General features: G+C 38.2%; 3 protein-coding genes across 3 annotated transcripts; all 3 read right to left on the bottom strand.

Moving 5' to 3' along the window:
- Positions 1 to 347: 347 nt before the first annotated feature.
- Positions 348 to 3,310, bottom strand: LOC101309431 (ankyrin repeat-containing protein At5g02620-like). Its single transcript, XM_004294575.1, has 4 exons — positions 3,188 to 3,310; positions 2,328 to 2,991; positions 1,835 to 2,244; positions 348 to 1,355 (listed from the first exon to the last, which is right to left on the bottom strand). Exons 2-4 carry the CDS (start codon positions 2,698 to 2,700, stop codon positions 471 to 473), a joined length of 1,668 nt encoding a protein of 555 aa, XP_004294623.1. The 5' UTR covers positions 2,701 to 2,991; positions 3,188 to 3,310; the 3' UTR covers positions 348 to 470.
- A 7,883-nt stretch (positions 3,311 to 11,193) lies between these two features.
- Positions 11,194 to 14,723, bottom strand: LOC101308849 (nudix hydrolase 9-like). The gene is made up of 9 exons (XM_004294573.1): positions 14,635 to 14,723; positions 14,459 to 14,533; positions 14,173 to 14,229; positions 13,964 to 14,043; positions 13,535 to 13,593; positions 13,089 to 13,237; positions 12,614 to 12,754; positions 12,249 to 12,407; positions 11,194 to 11,743 (listed from the first exon to the last, which is right to left on the bottom strand). The coding sequence occupies exons 1-9, from the start codon at positions 14,716 to 14,718 to the stop codon at positions 11,597 to 11,599; spliced, it is 951 nt and encodes a 316-aa protein (XP_004294621.1). The 5' UTR covers positions 14,719 to 14,723; the 3' UTR covers positions 11,194 to 11,596.
- A 4,388-nt stretch (positions 14,724 to 19,111) lies between these two features.
- Positions 19,112 to 20,628, bottom strand: LOC101309137 (3-ketoacyl-CoA synthase 12-like). The gene has a single exon (XM_004294574.1). It carries the CDS (start codon positions 20,626 to 20,628, stop codon positions 19,231 to 19,233), a length of 1,398 nt encoding a protein of 465 aa, XP_004294622.1. The 3' UTR covers positions 19,112 to 19,230.
- Between the last annotated feature and the right edge of the window lie 533 nt (positions 20,629 to 21,161).

Here is a 21,161-nt window from a genome sequence, read left to right as displayed (position 1 = left end):
CTGAGTTGTCAGACTTCCAAATCTCATGGAATCCCCAAATCTCATCACTCTGTTGGAATTTCCATGCTTCTTTCACCTTCACCAATAATTACATCTCATTCATTTTCATGTCTAAAAAATCAAACATGTGGTGCTAAACATATTATTTCATTATATTCCTACCTGGTCGAGGCTCATGTCAAATTGTCAATCTCAAATCTGATATGATTTTCGTCAACTGCAGCTGCAGTGCTCTTCTGAGTCCTCAGCCATGGTGGTAATGCTTTTAGTTAAAGAAGTACATTATTCATATTACTCATCTGTTATAAGCCTATAACAAGAGCCAAAAATTTCTACACGAGCAAAAAGCTATGATCAACTCCTTTGGACAATATACATTTCAGAAGTTAATTTATGGGATGGTATAGACTAGTTGTGACGCCCCAATGATTCAAAAATAATCTGGAAGGCGCAGTATATGTGTAGAAGTTTCAAATTGCATACATCTTCTTGTACTCGTTGTTCAGGAGCTCAGATTCAGACATAACTGCAGACAAAGACCATGATCGTGACTGCTGGCTTCCCATCGAATTTCTTCGGATGGTTCTCATGTTTTTGGCCTCGATCCGATTCCTAACTATCCAGAAAGACATTGTCCCCAAAGTTGCAGCCATTATTACTGTTCCGATAATGGTTACCCCAATTGCAAGCCACTTATGATGCTCTCCTACCACAACAAAAGAGAGTGCTAAGAATGCCACGGATAGAAGCAGACAAGCCAACCACATTAGCTTGTTGATGATTGCCATCATTTGCTTCTTTGCTTTGCTCTCGACTACCACAACTGAAGTTTGCACCACCACAACAGCCAGAGAGATGAAAAGGGCAATTGAATCAAAGATGAAGAAGACTTTAAAGGCGGAGTTGGGAGCAATGTTGGCTTCACCAAGTGACTGCCCCTCAGGAATGTGGTCGGGGTCATCGACCCACTGACCAGGGATTTGGAAAATGGCTGCAAAGGTGACGGTGGCAATGAGGACAGCAACTACAGTGTTGGAGTTTATGGCATTGTTGAGGCCTTCTGTGTGCATTTTGTGAAGGCGTTTGGCAATGCCTTGGACGCGTCTTCTTGTTTGACGAGTGTGTTCTAGCTGGTGGTGCACTTCATGTTTTATGTCACTAACTGTTTGTTTCAGCTCTCGAGCTGGATTTTTCGGTTGTGGCTTGAGATCTTTAGCACTAGGAATACCATGTGCCTGCAGAAGGGCTTTGATCTCAGAGTTTCCGGTTTTCTCTGCAGTGTCGAGGGCAGTTTCTGTGGATTTGTTAATTGTTTTGACCTCTGTTTCACTGTGTTTGAGTAGCATCTTGACAATCTGCACAAATAAAACTTGAAAATGTTATTATACCAGCTTCAAATTCATGTAAAGAAACACCCAAAGGTCTGCAACCTGATGAATTCACTAAACCAAGAATTTATAACAGTTAGTGGAGTCTACTGAAAACATCATAGAGGCAATGAAGATGCCTAAGTGAAAGTGGGCTTATACAAGACTGCTATCAGAATTTCAACAAATATTTGAAAAATAGTTTAACTAATTGTATAGAATTTAGAAAACTCAGCCTCCTCGTTTCTTGATGATGAGAAACAGCCTCAATCATGTGTGATTGGAAAAATGTCATTATGTTAAGTTTCTTATAACTTACTATGATGCATTCAACTCCAAAATATGATTAAAAATATGTCATTGTAATGTGATTTGAAAAATGTCATTAACAAATATGAAACTGTAACTGCCTGTCTGCGAAACAATTTTTTTGATAGCAAATCTATAAATACTGGAAGGTAAGTTACCTCAGTTCTACCCTTTCGAGTAGCTATGTGCAATGCTGTGTTTTCTTTATTGTCACACATGTTTATCAATGCAGGATCCGCATTAATCAACAACTCCACCACCTCAAGATTCTGCCCCTTTACTGCCATATGAAGTGCAGTCTGCCCCTTCTTATCGGTACGAGTTGCAATACCAGGCTCCTTTTGGAGAAGCGCTTTCATAACCTCCAAATGACCATTTCTTGCTGCAGAATGCAGCGCGGTTTTGCCATTGCTTCGAGCAATGGTTGCCAGGCTGCTCCCCGCCTCCAATAGAAACTTCACTACATCAACATGCCCTTGGTTTGCAGCTGTGTGCAAAGCCGTGGTGTTTGAGAGATCCACAGTCATAGTCAATTCTGGATGAGCATCCATAAGGATTGTCAACACATCTGCAACAAGGAAAACACATTCATGACCCCGAAAAAACAAAGCAACACCAAAATACAGAAAGGTTTGCTATAAAAACACACACCCAAATCGCCTTGTTTGGCAGCAATGTGGAATGCATCAAACCCGTTACGCGCTTTAATTCCAGCATCAGCTAGATCATAGTATTGGATCATCTCCCTAACCAAATCGACATAACCATATTCTGAAGCAACATACAAGGGTGTCTCAGCAGAAGAATTTTGCTTGGCCAATAATTCCTTCAACTCTTCCTCTCCTGAATTCTCAAGGATATCTTTCACCACAGCCATATTTCCAGCCCTTGCAGCAGAATGCAAAGGCGTATCATCGCGCTTTCCGGTTAACTGCTTTGTCATTTTCTTCCTCGGCAAGCTTGGTTGCCCTGCCGGTAGCATCTCCGGCTGCGACTGCTCAGATTTTGGTGTCTCTGCCTCCATCGGAATCAGCTATAGATAATCTCTCCCTCTCTATATTTATGTATATGATGACTGTGCAAGCTAATTGTACTTGATGATTCAAGAAAACTTTCTCTTGTTACCAGAAAAAGCCCAGATCAAAAGTTGCACTTTTGATGAACAATAGTCATCATTTGTTCAAAGCAGGTCAAAGAAAAAAAAATCAAAGATATTTTACAGCAACCTTGAACTTCAACAAAGACAAGACCCTGGGAATTCAATTCCTAACACCCACTTCTGGTTCTGGCCTCTACTGCATCCCAAATCAATGCCCTGTTCCAAAAAAAACAAAGAAAATTCTGGGTTCAAAACCATCATCCCTTCTTAGCAAACAAAGCAATACAGCTCTTTGTAACCGACCAATCACAGAGAACAAAAAACAAAGCAACCCCACAATGATAACAACCATGGTTCTTGCTTGGAGCTCCATATTTTCTGAATACCTCCATTAAACATGAAAAATATGTACCTGGGTTTGAAGAAAGGAGCTAGTTTGTTCTCCTCCATGAAAAACCATACAATTGAGGAGCAGCTTTTGAGAGAACCATGGGGGGACGTAAACCCACGCTGGAATGGCTCTAATGGATGATTAGGAGGAGGGTACACATTTTGGAAGCCAAACAGCAAAAAATTAGAGGCCCTTCTATTTCGGGGGGTGGAGAGGAGGAGCAAGAAAGGAACAGCTTTATTATTCTAGAAACATAAAAAATGGCACATGTAAATCACAACAAGAAGAAGCAGAAGTTCACCCGGTAGGTTAGAATCAACACAGTGAACTGGGTCACTTAAGTGACATGGGTTATGGGTTACTCCAGTAACAGTTTTCACCCATTTGAAATTTGAGATTGTTGCCACATACAGTGACTGTTTATTGAATTTAAAAAAATAATTTTAAGTATGAGTAATAATTTTAAAATAATAAATATTAGATACTAGTGTAAGTAAATAATAAATATTTATTACAAAATAAAAAATAAATGAATTTAAGATGATATAAATAATAAAATTACAATGAAATAACACTATGGCCAATCGTAATTTATTTTTTATATCATTTTCTTAATGTTTTTTCATGATTTTTTAGAATAGGTATTTAAATATATTGGATATTAAATATGAAGCCCGATCTCCCAGTCGTTCTCGATCTCTCCCGACGATGAATCTCTCCTGGCGATGAAGCTCTCCCGGTCGTTCTCGTGTTACTCCGGTCATCAGCTCCAGCCGCGTCTCCTCCATCTCCTGGCGATGAAGCGCTCCCAGCGCACTGCTGTTACTCCGGCAAATTTGTTATCAACACCGGCCGTCTCTCCTCTATCGCTGCCTCCGTCTCCTCTATCGCCGCCTTAGTCTCCTCCATCTCCTTCAGCACCGCACTCTCCGCCGTTTCTTCTCTGGGCACCCAGATTTTTTCTCTGGGCTGACTACGAACAGCAGCTCCGCACGCACAGCCTCCTCCGCACGCCCAGCTGCTCCGCACGCACAGCAGCAAGCAGCCCCCTGCCTTGCGCCACCCCGGCAACGAGTGCACCAGGCCTCCTCCGGCGTCGAAGAAAGGGAGGCAAGCCGCTGACGTCAGCCACGTGTGTGGCCTGGGCTGAGGTGGACAGAACTCACCTGGGCTGGATTACTCCTCTATCCTGGGTCAATTTGCTCATTTTCTAAGTAATCCAGGTTGAATTGGGGAGCAATCTCATTCATGGCGGAAGAAAAAAAATTTGAGCTGAGTTACTTTGCCTATGTGGATCCAACCTAGGTTGGATTTTTTTCCCACCGGTGGACTTGCTCTTATGTGAATCTAAATCACACTCAGAGAGACCAATAAAGAATGGCTTTTTGGAAAAGTGGTGATGCTAATGGTGATGACCAAGTTAGCTCTTTTTTTTTTCCGACGGTGCTATTAATACTCTATTTTTTGCTATTAACACATCCCTTAAACAGTGAGAACCAATCATCAATCAAATTTTAGTGGCAAGTTTATAAATAAAATAAAAATGTAGAGATAAGAAAATAGATGTGGTGTGTTAATAACAAAAAATAGTGTGTTAATAGCAATACCCTTTCGGAAATATTTTTTTTCAAAAATAATGAGAAACGAGGGAGGGAAAGAAACAAAATAGTGGCAGAACCATGCGCACTTTTAAGTGAAAGGGAACACGTGCTGCCTATACTTGGAGGGTGACCAGCACCAATAAAAAGACGCAGCATGACATTTTTTAGATTTATCGTAAAAAAATAAAAATTAAAAAACTTGAAATCACTAACCGAGAGATTAAACGGAAGCTCTCTGTCCCCAAATTTCTCATTGTCAAATACTCACTTTTGTGGAAATGAACTTTCTTTTCCCAAATTTCTCATCAAACTCGAGCTATGATGAGGAGACCCAAATCCTTGCATTGGCCGATCTGCTCCTCATGTCTCTCCCAAATTCTTATATATGCAAGTTTACCCAAATTCTATTCGAAGTTCTATCCATTGGGCTGGTCACAAAAGTCCCCCGAATTCCCTTTGACAGAAAACATCCGTTAACAATTGCAAGCTTCATTTTTCTAAACAAATCTTAAAAAATGTCAGGTGGTGTTTTCTTATTAGGGCTTGTTGTCACCTAAAGGTGACAAGGGCTTGTCACCAAAGTTCTATCCTACTTGGAAGGGCGGGGCATGTGTCCTATCTGCTCTCTTTTTGTTTAACCAAACCTCGCAAATGTGAGATGAACAGAGAGGATGTGAAACGGACGTCCGTACTCCGGCTTAAAGTGCGGATGTCGTCCATTCTCCGCCGTCTCACGCCGGCGACTGCTTCTCTCCTTTCTGGACGACAGCACAGGCTTCCAAGACGGCTTCTCTCCTTCCAGGATTGGCCGGCGACAAGTTTTCCGGTCAACCTTGATCAATCATGGTGTTTTCCATCCAAAGTTTCAATCCGGCCGAAAAACTTGTCGCCGACCAGTCTTGGAAGGAGAGAAACCGTCCTGGAAGCCTGTCATGTCGTCCGGGAAGGAGAGAAGCTGTTGCCGGCGTGAGACGGCGGAGAACGGACGACGTCCGCACTTTAAGCCGAAGTGCGGACGTCCGCTTCACACTCTCTGGTGAGATGAAAATTTATCGAACTGTACAAGCAAGATAAGAGGGACATACCCTGCAATTTAAAAAAATAAAGTTCATTGGTGAGCAAATAGTGAGCAAGATGAGATAACATCATGTCATCTAAAACAAAACAAATTACCTAAAATGATAATAGCGAAGACTCAGTTTATCTCTAACCCAAAATTAATTAATGGAACTTAGAGATAGATCAAACCAAGTAAAACGTGTACGTGAAACACCAAAACTGTCATGCTCTATTGTTTTTAATTAATTCTTTGAAGGGATGGATGAACTCATATGTTAGCATGACTTTACTTCTTTTATATTTTATCATATGAGCTAAAAAAAACAAGGATTGATGTCGTATTCTAAGGTGTTGAATATGCATCGAACTTTGACTTAAGCAGGAAAGCCAATTAGTGACTTAAAGTTTATAATGTTGTTATTCACACGGCTTAAATTGTTGTTTTTCTTTTTACAAATAATACAAAGATAAAGACTGATATTTAGACAACATCCCAAATATAATAATTCAAGGGGAGTGAAATACACACTCCATGTTTCCTTTTTTGGTAACTCAAATTTTATTGTTAGTAACTTAAATTTTTTTTTTTTTTATCACAACAATGACTTAAAAAAAGTGAGTGTAAATTTCATTTCCTTAATTCAACTATAGAGAAGAATTGCATGCAAATTATACTAGAAAAACCACCCCTCTTCCCACTCTTTTTTTGCAAACCAAATATCCAAATATCACATAGAATAAGGCTCATTGTTTCAGACCAAAAAAAAGAAGAAAAAAGCTCATTGTGCCCCTAGATTACATATTGGTTTTCACGAAACGTATACGACGCGTTTTGAAGAACTTGTAAATCAGTGCATTTTGAAGAGCTTGTAAATCAACAGTTACATGACATGTGGCTTTTTTAATTTTCACTCCATAAAAACTATAATTTTGGGATTTGATAATTTAGGAGTTGGGAAATAAAATTGGGATGGTGGCAAAAGCACCAAAAGCGTAAGTGGATCACAGCTTGATTTTATGGCTGCGATTAGCAACAAAGCTTTTAATTGGATTCATGATCCCACTGGTTCACTGCTGCAGCATATCTCTTTCCAGTAGTTGGGTTGGTAGACCATGTATTAATATTCGGACTCATGTATTCATGATACCTTTATCAATCGGAAAAGGATAAAAAGGATGGCAGATAATGGACCATCTGAGGTTTGTTCTTATACACGGAGGAGGAGGAGGAGGAGCCCATGCATGTCCAGGTTCTCTAGATGGTCTCCTAAACAGTGGAGGAGATATGTCGAGACCCGTCCTAAGCACAGGCCGAGCAGATGATTGCCGTGGTCGATCGTCAGTTAATGCGACGAGCATAAATATAATCATCACTAATTCATAGCATTTTCGCACTCCACTATATATAATCATCACTCATTCACTATGTTAGGAAATATGCATTAACATGTGCAAACATGCATAAATATTGAGTGTCTGAAATTATTGATCTCATGTTGTATTCTTAAAAACTCAAAATTGATTTTGATTACTTCTTATATTGATCATAGTAAGGAAGATTTTGAAAATATATGAAGAAGATTTTTAAACCACGAGACAACAAGAGTGAACAATCAAGTATAATAGATCGCAACTATAATTGACTATTGATAAAGTATCTAACCTGAATCTACAACAAGTCGATGTATGTCTACTCTGCCTTAACGTACATAATAAGATTATCTCATGGAGGTGAAAGACGTCATTTCAAGTGGTACAACGATTGTAGACTTTGGAGGAAGACGATGATGATGGATTGCTCTCAGGTAGGTCCAACCCGTCGGCTAAACTCTGCTTAGACAGAAGCGAGAACGCCCATGTTGCCACGGCGATTCCAAGCCCGGACAAAACACGCATTGTTTATATTATTATTATTATTATTATTTCCCAATGGCTTGATGGACCCCACGCGCAATTGTCAAAACGCTCGAGGCCCACACTTGTATTTTGGACAACAATACGTCGCAACATCACAGCCACCTGCTGGAGCGTGGAAACACGCGCTTGGAGATTGAGTGAATCCTGAGCAGACAGTTTCACCTGACATCCAAAATTAACAGAAAACGAGAGGGATCTTAACTGTAATGGTGAACTTACCAAACGACCAGAACAAACACCATTGCCTAATTTTCAGCTTAGATATAGAATATTGCCTCGATGTTTGGCTTAGATTATCCTTTTCATTAGAGTGTTATTAAATTACATTTTGTTTGGGGCTTGACTAATGGAAAAGATCGTATAGTTGTTGAGAATCATATTTGTACCGGATTTTGATATGAAATTTATTCATTTACAATGTTATAGAGCGTTGAAATAACTTAGATAAACTTTGAGCATGAATGTGTTCAAACGCTTATATTTCTCGATGATTCAATTCGATAGAATTTTTCACTTCGGTCATATTAATAAGTTTGTAACACATTCAACCGATCAGTATACGGACCGAGATCCACTAAAATATCTCACCAACGTAGATGCCTTTCAAAACCAAAAGCCTATTTACCTTTCTTAAAAAATCTGAATTACATAAGACCATTGTTATTCTCATTATCGGTCCATAAGCTTTGTGTTTATCTTGGAAATTAAAATAATGCAATCATCCAGAATGGTGATGGATGATGTAGATGGTTGACTTTTCGATTATCTTCACCAGGTATGGTCGTATGGAGAAAAATAGTGGATTAATCATTACCTACTCCACTAATCTAAATTATGTCTTTGACAATGCATGATTCACGACCTCGTTGAAATAAATTGTAATACATTAGTAGTTGGTTTAGTGATTTGTTGACAGGGAACCTGTTAATCTCATGGGGTCTAAGATAAAATGATGAAAACGCGACCTTTTTAAGTCCAAAAAAGAGGTGAAAATCAATGAATTCGAAAGTAGTACTACTTCTAGTTCTAGATTTGAAGCTTATGTATGGCCTTTCATCATACCAGTATACCACCTGATTTGAATTTGATCATGTTAAACCAACCAATAGTTGATAGTAAAAGTCTACTCTCTAACTATACAGAGTAGACTTTATAACCGGAAAATCTACTATCTGACGATTGGAGGTAGACTTTGTAACCGGAAAATAAACACAGTAACTTTCGACTTCTAAATTCTGCTTGCATTCACCACAACCAGAGAAATTAAAATATGAAAAGCCAAGGCAGCAGAATCTCTTTAAAACAGACAAGTCGATGACAATTAGCACTAAACCATGAACTTATGAACCTTTATAAAAAGAGTAAGAAGAAAGAAATTTCAAACCCAAAATACTTCGAAACGAAGGAAGCAACAAAAGCTGCATGATTGCTGGTAAATCACCAGAATCATACAATTCTTTTATCACTAGGTCCAAAAGAAACTGCAGCACTTTCAATCATGCAAATTTTCTATGCTGGATTATGTTATATACAAGCCATATAAACCTCTCTGTTTGTTCCCCTGTCTGGTTCTAATCTCGGATCCCATACTTACACGAAAACATATACTAATCCATAGCTCACATGGAAGCTACTAGTAGTAAACAGACTAAGCACCAATGTTCTACAGCACTGGAAATGGGAATCATCCACCGCACGTGTAGTTTCAGAAACAAATCGGTGCCCCTTATATTTCTTCTTTCTTCTGGTTTGATGGGAATCACTGAATCAGTGCGCACATCTTAGTGCTAACATGTTGCTGTCATTCTTGTATTAGGTAGATATTATACATAGCATGCAAGATGATTTGATACTTGTCTATTAATAACAAAATTATATAGGACATTCCAATTTTAGGGAATTGACTTGGCTTTGGTTTCAGCATTGACTCACCTAATGCAGATTTGCTTTCGTTATCACTACCAAGTATGATTTCATACACTGTTGGGAAGTTGACTGCTATAAATGACCAATTTTGTAGTCAAAACAATGTAGCTTGGAAATCTTCTAGGAGTAATGACATTTTTCTACTGCTCAGAAATCACAGAACCTGCTTCATAAACCCTGGTACCAGACCCTAATGCTTTCACAAGACAGAAAACTCTAGCAACTAGGTAAGGGAGTCCAAGAGAAAAGAAAAAAGAAAAAAGAAAAAAAGAGTAATGACATTTTTCTACCACTCAGAAATCCCAGAACCCTCTTCACAGACCCTGGTACCAGAGCCCGATAGTTTTTACGAGACATGAAACTCTAGTAAATAGGTTGGGAAGTCGAATGCCAGACGACGAGCAAACTATATCTTGACAATTCCATTATATCACAGACCCTGTTATCGATATCTATTTGCAACAATTTTCGTTATGAAGATTTTTGGAGCTGAAAATGATGTAGCAGATGCATGAGAAAGAATGAAAATGTACATGAAAGTAGGATACTTGTTCCATGGAAAGCCATAAAGCGATAAAGGGGAAACAAGAACAGAATAAGGATTCATAACAATGTATCTGGTAAAGTGGGAACAACTAACAAGTGGAAGGCAATTGTAAGACAATATCTTTTCTTAGCTTTCAATTTCATGGGCTCCTCCGCCTACTCTTCAGAAATGAGGCAATTTTGTTCACCAGATAGCTAGGGAATCTTGCTTAGCTTTCAGCGTGGAATAGAAATATCTTAGAGATATCCTTGTTTTATCTACATGAACATAAAAGTCTCAAAGGCAACTAATAACAGAGACAAATTTCTGATGACTACTCGAAAGAGTCGATTGCAGGGCCAAAATTTGAGCCCGATCTTTCTTACACAAATGCTTCATCTTACATGGTTCCACTAGGATTCTATGCCTGTCCAAATGTATCAAAATACAAAAATAATGAGTATCAACTTCTTATTATCAAAATAACCTTATTTTTGCCACAAGCATTTGTCTGAAATTGATCACAAAAACAAGCAAATAACGGTAATCACCCTTCTACTACTCATTGAGCTTCAAATCCGCACATGGTTATTTTTGGGGAAGATTAGATTTGAAAGAAAAATGGCTGATGTGCCAACTAGTTAACTGATCAATAATGATTGAATTGACCACATTAGATGAATGCTCAAACAAAACTTGGACTTTCAGAAACTGGACTGCATAGTAATAGAAAATAATGGAACACCATAATTGATGTGCTGACCGTATATCATTATTGAACAAAAATAAGAAGAACAATGAGATGACTAAGAAGGCAATTGCAATATGTGCAAATAGATAAAATCTGACCATAAAAGTCTTCCCTAGTACAGTTATAACTAGGTTATAGCTTTTGGTCGAGGTCCATCTGTGCTATTCAAGCATGGCTGCACACAGGTGCCAATCATACCATAAACAAATACAGTCAGTTGCAGAACAAAATCAACAAAGCAAACTGTCAGGAGGATATACTTCTAGAAGCAAATCAACAGCAAACAACCGATCAGGAAGTTGGGTTCCCCGGCATTTAGAGCACAGCAAGACAACCGATCAGCAAAAAAATCACAACAATATCATAAGTGACGATTCAGAATGCACACATAGACCACTGTATTGGCAAAAGCACCCTAATATGATTCTGTTGCCAGCTTAAGACCAGTTGTCATTCAATGTTTGATTACAGTTAGTAAAACGATATGCGACTAGTATTTTGCAACAATGACGCATCAATAGCTTTCTGTGATAATGTGTTGGTGCATAAAAACTGATTCTTACAGAATAATAACGTAACAAGGAAAGGGAATTCAAGCTTGGAAATGGTCTTTGAAGCTGCTGAGACTGGCTGAGAACTTTGAGCAGTACTTATACTCTTGCATGAGACTTTCTTCCAGCTTCTACCATTATCTTATATAAAGCAAATCCACCTTCATGGCAACCAGGCATTTTGGATGCCATGTTTTCCAACTCAATCTGATGTAAACAAAAACTCATGAGAACTTGCAGCATAGCCTAGAAGAAAATATGAGATTCATAAGGTGTCTATTTACAAAAAGAAAGGGATTACAAGTTCGTCTGGGTTACAAGTTTAAGGTGTTTATTTACCTTACAAGACCAGCACTAAATCCAGTCCTCTGTCGCAATATATTTTTAGAATTTGTCGATTGGGTGTCTTGCATAATTGAATTTTTATTATTAATACAGTTTAATTGTTGCAAACTTGGTAAACCCAGAAAATGATAAACAATTAATGTGACCTGACACCCCCCCTACTGTCATCCGATATATCTTCATAAGTCACCACTATTGCATATCTATTGAACCAAGCTTCGATCAATATCAATATTGCCCGCAACACCATCATAACTAATGCAAACAGTCACATACTCAGTCTACCAGCAGTGTTTGAACATGCAATTCATTAGTACAAAAAACACCTTGAATGCAGATGGTTGTCAAGCAAAAACGAAGCACCCAAATGTTGATGCATCTCGATCAGATAAAATATCAAACTAACCATTGAAACTGTGTAAAGCTGAGTTGACTCAAAACTGTCTTGTGCAGTAGAATACATTTGCTGAATCTCCTTAGAGCTGAGACTGCATTTCATGAAGAAAAATGCAGCTGGTCTCACATTCAACACCCTGCGGGATATACCAATAAATATTTGCTCGTACTGCATTGAAACCGAAAAAAATACCATTAGATGCTTTTTTTTCTCCAACAGGGGAAAAGTGTGTAGTTTTAACTGATGGACACAATTACCATAGGATAATGGAATTACCATAACCTAGAAAGTCCCATAAAATAATTAGTAAATAATTGAAAAGAGACCTTATGCATATTGAGTGTGTTAACAAAGACAATACAGATTGTACTCACAAGGGAATCTGAAGGTACTCCAATTTCTTCAACTACTTCACGAACAATGCTGTCGAACATCTCCTGAGAAACCTTCTTGTTCAGAAGTTCGGAGTCCATCAAGTCCTTGTGATGATGGGATACTATTCCAACTTCTTGGGGCTGTTAATTGTCATATATTATGGCATTAGATCCAGATAACTTGGAACCACTTGTCTGCAAAGGAAATGCAATAGAAATAGCTTCTTATAGTCACAACAAGCATAAACAAAAAATGTTTGAAATTATTTAGATAATGAATACAGGCATTGGAAGTTTGAACTGAGGACAAAACCATGATATTCATAAGCATGAGAACCCAGTTCCACGCTTGCATGTACGTGTTTATCTATACATATAAACATGTGTTGCATTTAAACATGCAGAAAGACATCAAAGAAATCACACTGTGCAGCTAGAAACTAAAGTGGAACTTTTCATCTTCCAGATTAAATACCTCTGGATGGCCTCCTGGGAAAACAAAGTGTCCAGGAAATTCCCCAACATTGTGACTTCTTTGCAACACAAGTATTTTCTTGTCAGATGTCTCCACAATAGCACCATTACCCAATGGATTTGAGGTGTGCTGACATTGTATAGCATCATCTACAGAAAAGCACATAATCTGGATAGGATCAGGAGATACAAGTAATGTCAAAGAAATCAAGCCAATCTTAATATGTCATCCAAGTTGATTCCTAAGACAGAATTTTGCACTATCTTTACTCGTACTGGAAGTTGAAACTGGCGAATAGTATAGTTTTTTTTTTTCGAAAGTAAATAGTATAGCTTGTAAATGTAGTATCAGTGGTAATATTATTAATTATGTCCAAAATTGGTTTGACTTTCAACCAGAAGATAAGAAAAAGGATTAGGGACTTTCCATTCATGAATTTATTATACCTTCTGATGGCGCTAGGAACTTTTCCCATAAAGGATTTAAGTTTGTTCCCACAAAAGTCCTGCGGAGCAAGTCGATGAAAGACATCAAAGCTCATTACATAAATACCATCCAATTTTATTATTATTCTGTTTTTCAAATGGATGACTGGAAAGGAATAAATCACAAACTACAAACTAACTTTCGCAGAAAATGAATCAAGGAATTGGAATCCAACAAGATAATAAACAGCACAAAAATTGCCTCTTTGAATGAAGAAGACTGGTCTACATGATGGATGATAATGCTAAGCTAAACTACTTCAAATGCTATTTAAATAAGCATTTAAATCAAAGAATATTATAGGAATTCTACATCACATAATCAAATTTTACAGACCGATGCTATATATTTCAATCAATTTGTTAATAGAGTTTCAGAGAAAGACAGACCTATAATCTGTCAGACCAAGGTGGAGGCAAACATGAGACTCTTGGTTAGGTCCTCCATCATGCCATGTATGATGTCCATGCTGCATAAGTTCAGGAAATAAACATTACATTATCAAAAACCCAACTAAACTATTGGATACAGTATCAGAAACTAAACGATCCATCAAAGTAACGTATATAAGTTTCATTGTCAAAGCAGATCCACATACCCGGAACTTCGTCCCATTGTACAATGACGGATTCCTCTGAACCCTCTGGTCCCATATCTATACAAATCAAAACAAAGAAGTTTAGCCATACACAACAGGAATGTGTTTTTTTGTTTCACACACAATTAAAAAAACCAAGCTTACTCAACACATAAACTAAACCCAGAATCCAAAACTGAAAGTACTACATTTCCAACATGATGTTATATTAAGATCACAAGCTACTCTAGTTGTTAGAATCCAATTGAGCTTAAATCTACAACTAAAAGGAAGTAAACAAGTTCACCTCAGAAATAGAATTCTCCAAGTTGATATCCGGATGGGGGATTCGGTCATATAGTTCATCAAAAACCACAGAAACCTTTTAAATCCATAAACCAATGTATCAGACACTGAAACCAATATGAAGAAATTTGTTTTACAATATAGCAAGTGAATTAGGGAAAGGAAATTTCAGAGGACCTGTGATGGTGAGAGACCAGAAGGGCATGAGAGCAGAAGCCTGTACGGCGTCGTTTCCGTTCCAGTCTCTGCATTCAACTCCATTCTGTGATTTCAGGAAAGAAATGACGAGCCGGCCTAATATTCTGGGAACTGCGTGCACGGTTTGATTTTTGGGTTAGTGGAGGCCCAATCCCAAAAACAAAAAGCGACCCGTCTTGTTTGGTTGGGCCTCTTGAATTTTTTATTTTTTATTTTTTTTTAAAGTAAAACAACTTTATTGCTTTCCAAATCGTATATGAGGAGCATCCAGAATCTGGAGCGTTTAGGGTTTACAGTGGACCTTTGAATTTCTTTTGAGAAAACTTTCTATATCATATAATCCAACATTACAACCATGGGATTTCAGTGGTAGCCAAAAATTTCCCACTCTCCTCCCTACCTAAACCAGCGATTACAATGGACAAGAACCGAAAATGGTTCAACCGTAACCTAACCTAATCCAGAAATCTCGATACATACTTACAGTCAACCTCAAGAAGAACCAATCATTTTCAAACACTATATGCCATAACTTCCAACATATATGTACATGTCCCTATTACATTGCCAACAAAAACTAATCGACATTAAAATAGTTTATGAACACGACACCATAACCATATGGCACACCCAACGACACCAACTACCAAACCCTAAACTCTCGCTCAAGGAGGAGGGACAACAAAACAAACCCAACAAAACAGAAATCCCAAAACATAAGAAAAAATACTAGTAGATGATACATGACTCGATATAGTTCAACAAGTAAGTCTGGCTAAGGACCTTAATTGGTGTACAAAAATACTAGTGACTTGTAAAGAGCCGACCATGAATGTAGCATCTAGAAAGACACAATATGGAATTGTCAAAAATGTCTGTCTTGAACAATTTGAAAATAAAAAAATAGGGATAATTTTTGACATTTTCACAGTAAAATATGGGTCAGGTATGTAATTGGTAATTAAGGGTCTGCAAAATTCACTCTTCTTTTTAATATAGAAGTTGGTTCAATAGATAAACAACCAATGTGAGGTTGTGGGATCTACGAGTCTTGATTTTATAAAGTTTCTAGTTTCTTGTTTGTACCACAATAGCGTGATTGACAAGAAACGGCTAGTCGGATGATTTCTTTTCGTAGGTTTGCTTAAACGTGAGCCCCCTGGAGCTAGCTAATAGTTGGCTTTAGTTTAGGTAGGTCATCCTAGGATTTCTAGCTGAATATCTTATGTAAGCTTTGTTAACTTAGCCTTTTGGCTATCGACCTATAGAACTCATTGAATCAAGGTCACTGATTAATAGGAATGAAACAACTAACATAACAAAAAAGATGGAGGCAATTGGAATGAGTACGTTTATTTATCACATTCTTTTTTTATCCTTAGATTTACATCTTCATATAACTATGCACTGCTGAATAAAAATCAATTGAGCAGCAGAGCATATGTGAGTGTTATACTTATAACAATTCACCTAGCCGTCTTGATGTTTCTCATTAAGGGCTCGTCCTCGACAAAACCTCCAAAACTTATGGATCTAGCCATCGTTGGCATGGTCCTAACTACTGTGAGAAGCGTGTTGTTTGGGGTCGACCGATAGCATAGCCCCTCTCTTATGCCAGAAATTGGTGGTTTCGAGTTCGACATGGTCTTTGCCGGATCGAAGATTGGCCGATTTCCCTTGTATACATACCACGGTTGATAGAGGGGATTATGTGATTGATTTCTGTTCAACCTTGGTTGTTTGTTAGAGGTTGTGGAGGCCAGGAATTGCTTTCTTTTTAGAGGCCAAGTATGACGGTGGTCGGAGACTTCAGTAATTTTATAGGAAGTAGAGTGGTTCACCGCGGAATTCGAATCTTTCTACTGATCTTCGTGTGAGGTTAGTTGTAGGCTTGTAGCTTTGAAATTATCTGTGCCAGATTATGCCTGAAAAGTACTAGGGATTTTAGTGGCTCAATTAGAGGAATTATAATCCTTTTTGCATTAGTAAGTCTGACCGAAAGGGGAAGTTTTGTAAGTCTACATAATGGCCGGGAGGGCATTTCTCTGCAAGTCCCCAGTACTCCATATTCTAGTCTAGGGTTTGCGAAAAGAAAGAGTTACGTATTTAGTCAAAAGTCATCGTAAAATGTAATGATCGAAGAATTGTCATTAGAGCATCTCTAACTTTTGGTCTAAAACTAAAGCTCCGTCGACCTTTCTCCACTACCGTGTTTTTGCAACAATTCAAACCGCATCATCGGATGCCGTCCCAAGTCCTTACCGGATTGGAAATCCGTCCAGATCAGAGGAGATGACACCTTAGCTAGAGTCAACTCTCTCTTCTAACCTCTCCGGTTCTCTTGATGACGGAGTCGTGATTTTTGCATTATACCCCCATCAGTACATAATTATTGCAAGTCGTAAACAGCCTCATACCAAATGAATATTGATGAAACCTTGCCAACAACATAACATGATGAAATATTAGACAGATATATAGAATGTCGTCCTTCTCTTAAAAAGAAACCGACCGAAAAATTGAAAGGTACGTGACTCTGTGAGACTGAAGTTGTAGACAAAATTATTATTATTAATTTCTTGCATGAAGTTTTTAAAAAAAATAAAATAAAATCAAAGATACAAAGTATTTGTTTGTATTATGTTTCCTATTTCTTATTTTGTCCAATGGTCACCAGAAAACGCGATCTTAATTAAACAATAATTCAAAGTTGCTGTAAACATTGCAGATGGCCAGAGCTGGCTCATCGTCCGACTTCATAAATAATCAATAACTTCAAATTTATTTATAATTGGTGGCCGGGATCTGAGTAGATGAGTCAAATTAAATGCAGTCGATCGGTTTAGCTAGCTCGATCGATCTACAGAGATTCAGTTATTGAGAGGGTGTTTTTTCCAGTTGCATCTGAACTGTATGTGGACCCGTGGACGATGATCTGCTTGCTATTCTGGTTAGTCCATTCCGATCCTTGTATATTATTACAGCTTTTTACAGGCGCCGACTTAAATGTTACTTAAAGATTCTGCTGGTATTTGAGCCCCGCCTAGTCCCATTCACTGATTCAGAAATGAATTTATATATAAAGCTTTTCATTTATGAAACCCAGAAGCTTATTCTGAAATTTGATTCAGTTCCAACTTCCTGCAGAAACTAATAATAACTTGACTTTGTTTTCTTGTTTCATTGTTTGCAGATTCTGGAAATATATACATGTTACTGTTCTACTGCCTCAGTCTGAGATAGAACATATTTTGACTGCTAGCTTCCTTATTCAAAGGAAGATTGAAGAGAGTGTCCGAGTCCCCCGTGTGTGGGGTGTTTTCCTTTTCTGGGGGTTGGAATCAGTCTCTTTGCTTCGATAATGTTAGCATCTAGCTAGCTTTTGCGGTTAAGGCATGTAGAGATAAATGCTGCTAGGTCCTTGGATATGACTCTGTAATTTCACTTTGAAAGTGAAGACAAAGAAAGCGATGTCATTCTCACTATCATTGTTGTGCGCTTGTAAAGCTAATTACACGGAAATTATAAGTAGGAAATCGCATGACTAGAATATAATTAATCTTGGATCTATATATTGTCGATAAAAGCGTTGACACTACATACTATGTATTGACATTGAAGATAAAGAAATGTCTTCTGTTACAACCCTTCAATTTCACTACTTTAATTACATTGTCATTATCTAACTACATATTGTGCGCTTATAAAACCAATTACATGGAATTCATAGGTCGGAAATCAGATGACTCGAATATAATTTGGATCTATGTATTAGCTAGTCAACAAATCATTAATTTTAAGATAAATTCAACACTCGTTGCGTCTTCTTTTGGACATGACTGTCAAAGTAACTTATTACATAATTAAGTGGATGGGGATACAACTAATAATGGGTCAACAATAAGAAGCATTTTCTTCATACAAAAACAACAGCGTTGTTAAGCTAGGGTTTCCCACCCCACTATTACGATAGTCCTTGACTCCTTGTCATTCCCACCACATTCCTTTTCCCAACTAAAAGACCAGAAATTTTTTGGTTAAAAACGAAATTGTAGTAGTACTCGTACTGTATCGCCATATATAGCCAGTTTACAGAAACTAAAATTTGGGTGAAGCTTCTATATCTTCTTTCTTCTTCTTTTTTTTTGTTAAGGGAAAATGGCATGGGTTCTTCTTAATGGCTTAGTTTAGCAATCTACAAATAAAAAGCAAGCTGCATAAAGCCATAAACAGGAAGGAAAACTGGATCGACCAAATGGCCGGGTTCTACTTCTTTTTTCAATCAAACAAATCACAAGCAGTACAATTATGATGTCGAGAATATTTTTGTAAAAAATATAATATATATTACAAGAAAAATGGAGAAAATCATATCTGTCCAATATGAATGCCACATGTAGATGGATCAACAGTTCAAAGCAGGTAGCATAGCTTATTGGGTTATGAAATCCCAAGAAGGATTCAACAATAAGAACTTTTGTAGTATACAGAAAAAATCAAAATACATTTAGAAAGAAAAAGGAAAAAAACACGTTTAAGTAAAACCAATAATAATTACCATGAATTTTTCTTTTCTTACAGTAAATTCTCAAGCTTGAATGTGCTTGGGTCCTCTTGTTGGAGCCAACCAAATTTCTCCATGAAAGGGTTCGTCAAGGACTTTGGTGGGTACATAGCAATTTCATCTTTCCACACATTGCCATCCTCCAAATCTCTCACCACCTCCAGAAAACAGCTGTTGCATTTAAAGCCAGCACCAAAGCTTATCATCAACACTGTATCACCCTTCTTTAGCCTCTTTTTGGCCTCCATGTAAGCCAAGACATACCAGAGACTACTTGCAGAAGTATTCCCAAATCTGTGGAGTGTCATCCTTGCAGGCTCTAGGTCATGTTCAGTGAGTCCAAGACTCTTGCCAATTCCATCTATCACCGCCTTTCCGCCGGTGTGAATGCAGAAGTGATCAACCCCAGTCTTGAAGTTGATTACAGGTTTTGGGAGAGTAGTCCCTAGCTTGTTGGATGAGCTTTGTCTCAGTTTCCTCAAAAAGGTTGCAAGCATAAACCTAACCAATTCCCCGATGGGCAATATCTTGGGAGAAATTTCCCTAAGGTTGTCCACAAAAGCTCTTGTGGCAGCCTTGGGCAAATGCTTGGCAAGGTGAAATCCAAGCCTCCCTTGCTCATCTTCTTGTTGTATGCAACAACCATAGGACTCATCTTTGGCCCCATGATGAGTTCTAACCAAACAGTTGAGTTTGAACATGGCTTTGTTCTTCAAGGCCCTTTTGTTAGTCAAAAGGATAGCACATCCACCAGACCTAAACAAACAATTTGCAAGAATCATGGATCTGGCATTACCTGTGTACCAGTTGGGGCTCAGGGACTCTGAAGTAACCACAAGTGCATAAATGTTCTTGTTTGTTTTGAAAATGCTCCTGACTATGCCAACTGAGATCAGACTAGCTGAGCAACCCATCCCGCTGAGGTTATAGACCTTTATGTCCTCTCTCATCTTGTAGTGGTTTATGATCCTCGAGGCTAAAGAAGGCACAGAAGCAAACATTGACACATTGACCACAAGCACATCAATCTGGGAAGGGGAAAGGCCTTGTTTGTCCAACACCTTCTGAATGCTGTCGTGGAAGAACTCCTCCATCTCTGTGATTGAATCTTCCAATGTAGGACATGATTCCCTACAGTCGAACATGATCCTCGGCGCATAGGTTTGCTCGCCAATGCCGGAGCTCACTATGGCTTTGAGGAGAAACTGGTACTCTAGAAGACCCAAATTCTTGGTCCTCTTGATGATCTCCCCTGAATACTCTGTGTCAAGCTTCCTGTCATCTGTGGGCTTGTGGCATTCGTAGTCCAAGATGTAACATTGTTGGTCTCTTTTTTCATCATAACGCTTCCACAAAGTGAAAATGAAATACAAAGCTGAGAGAGCATAGAGTATACTCAGAAACTCCATGAAACTACGTTAGGGAGAAAGAGAAGGGGGAGAGAAAAGAGAGAGAGAGAGAGGTGGGGTGGAGTTTCTGTGAGTTTAGGTAGATGGGAAATGAAAATGGGGTACTTATAAGAAGAGAAAGGAGGGAGTCCACTGCATGTGACATTGCTAATGACCTCAATATAAATCCCTCAACTTCCACCAAACTTGATATGTATTGTATGCATGTGTGTGTGAGCTTGGCTTGGCTAGGCTATCAATTAATCTGAAGTCACATCTTAAGCATGGAAAAGTAAGAATGACTTGCATGTTGGCATCTAAGGTGCTCATCTTGGACACTTTTTTTTTTTTTTTCTTTTCTATTGCAAATGCAGCATATGTGGATAACACTCTTCCAAAGTGCAATACCAGTTGTAATATATTATTTATATAATTAATCATCTAGGGTTTCAATAATTTAGCAACAGCAAGTGCAGAGTTCAAAATCAAACTTTGGAGTGAAGCTATAATAGTACACAGTTAGTAGCTTACCCAATGTTGTTACCAACATTTAA

The sequence above is a fragment of the Fragaria vesca genome, linkage group LG3 (assembly GCF_000184155.1).
Source record: "Fragaria vesca subsp. vesca linkage group LG3, FraVesHawaii_1.0, whole genome shotgun sequence".
In the NCBI taxonomy this organism is placed as follows: domain Eukaryota; kingdom Viridiplantae; phylum Streptophyta; class Magnoliopsida; order Rosales; family Rosaceae; genus Fragaria; species Fragaria vesca.
This window is presented reverse-complemented; position numbering and strand designations above follow the sequence as displayed.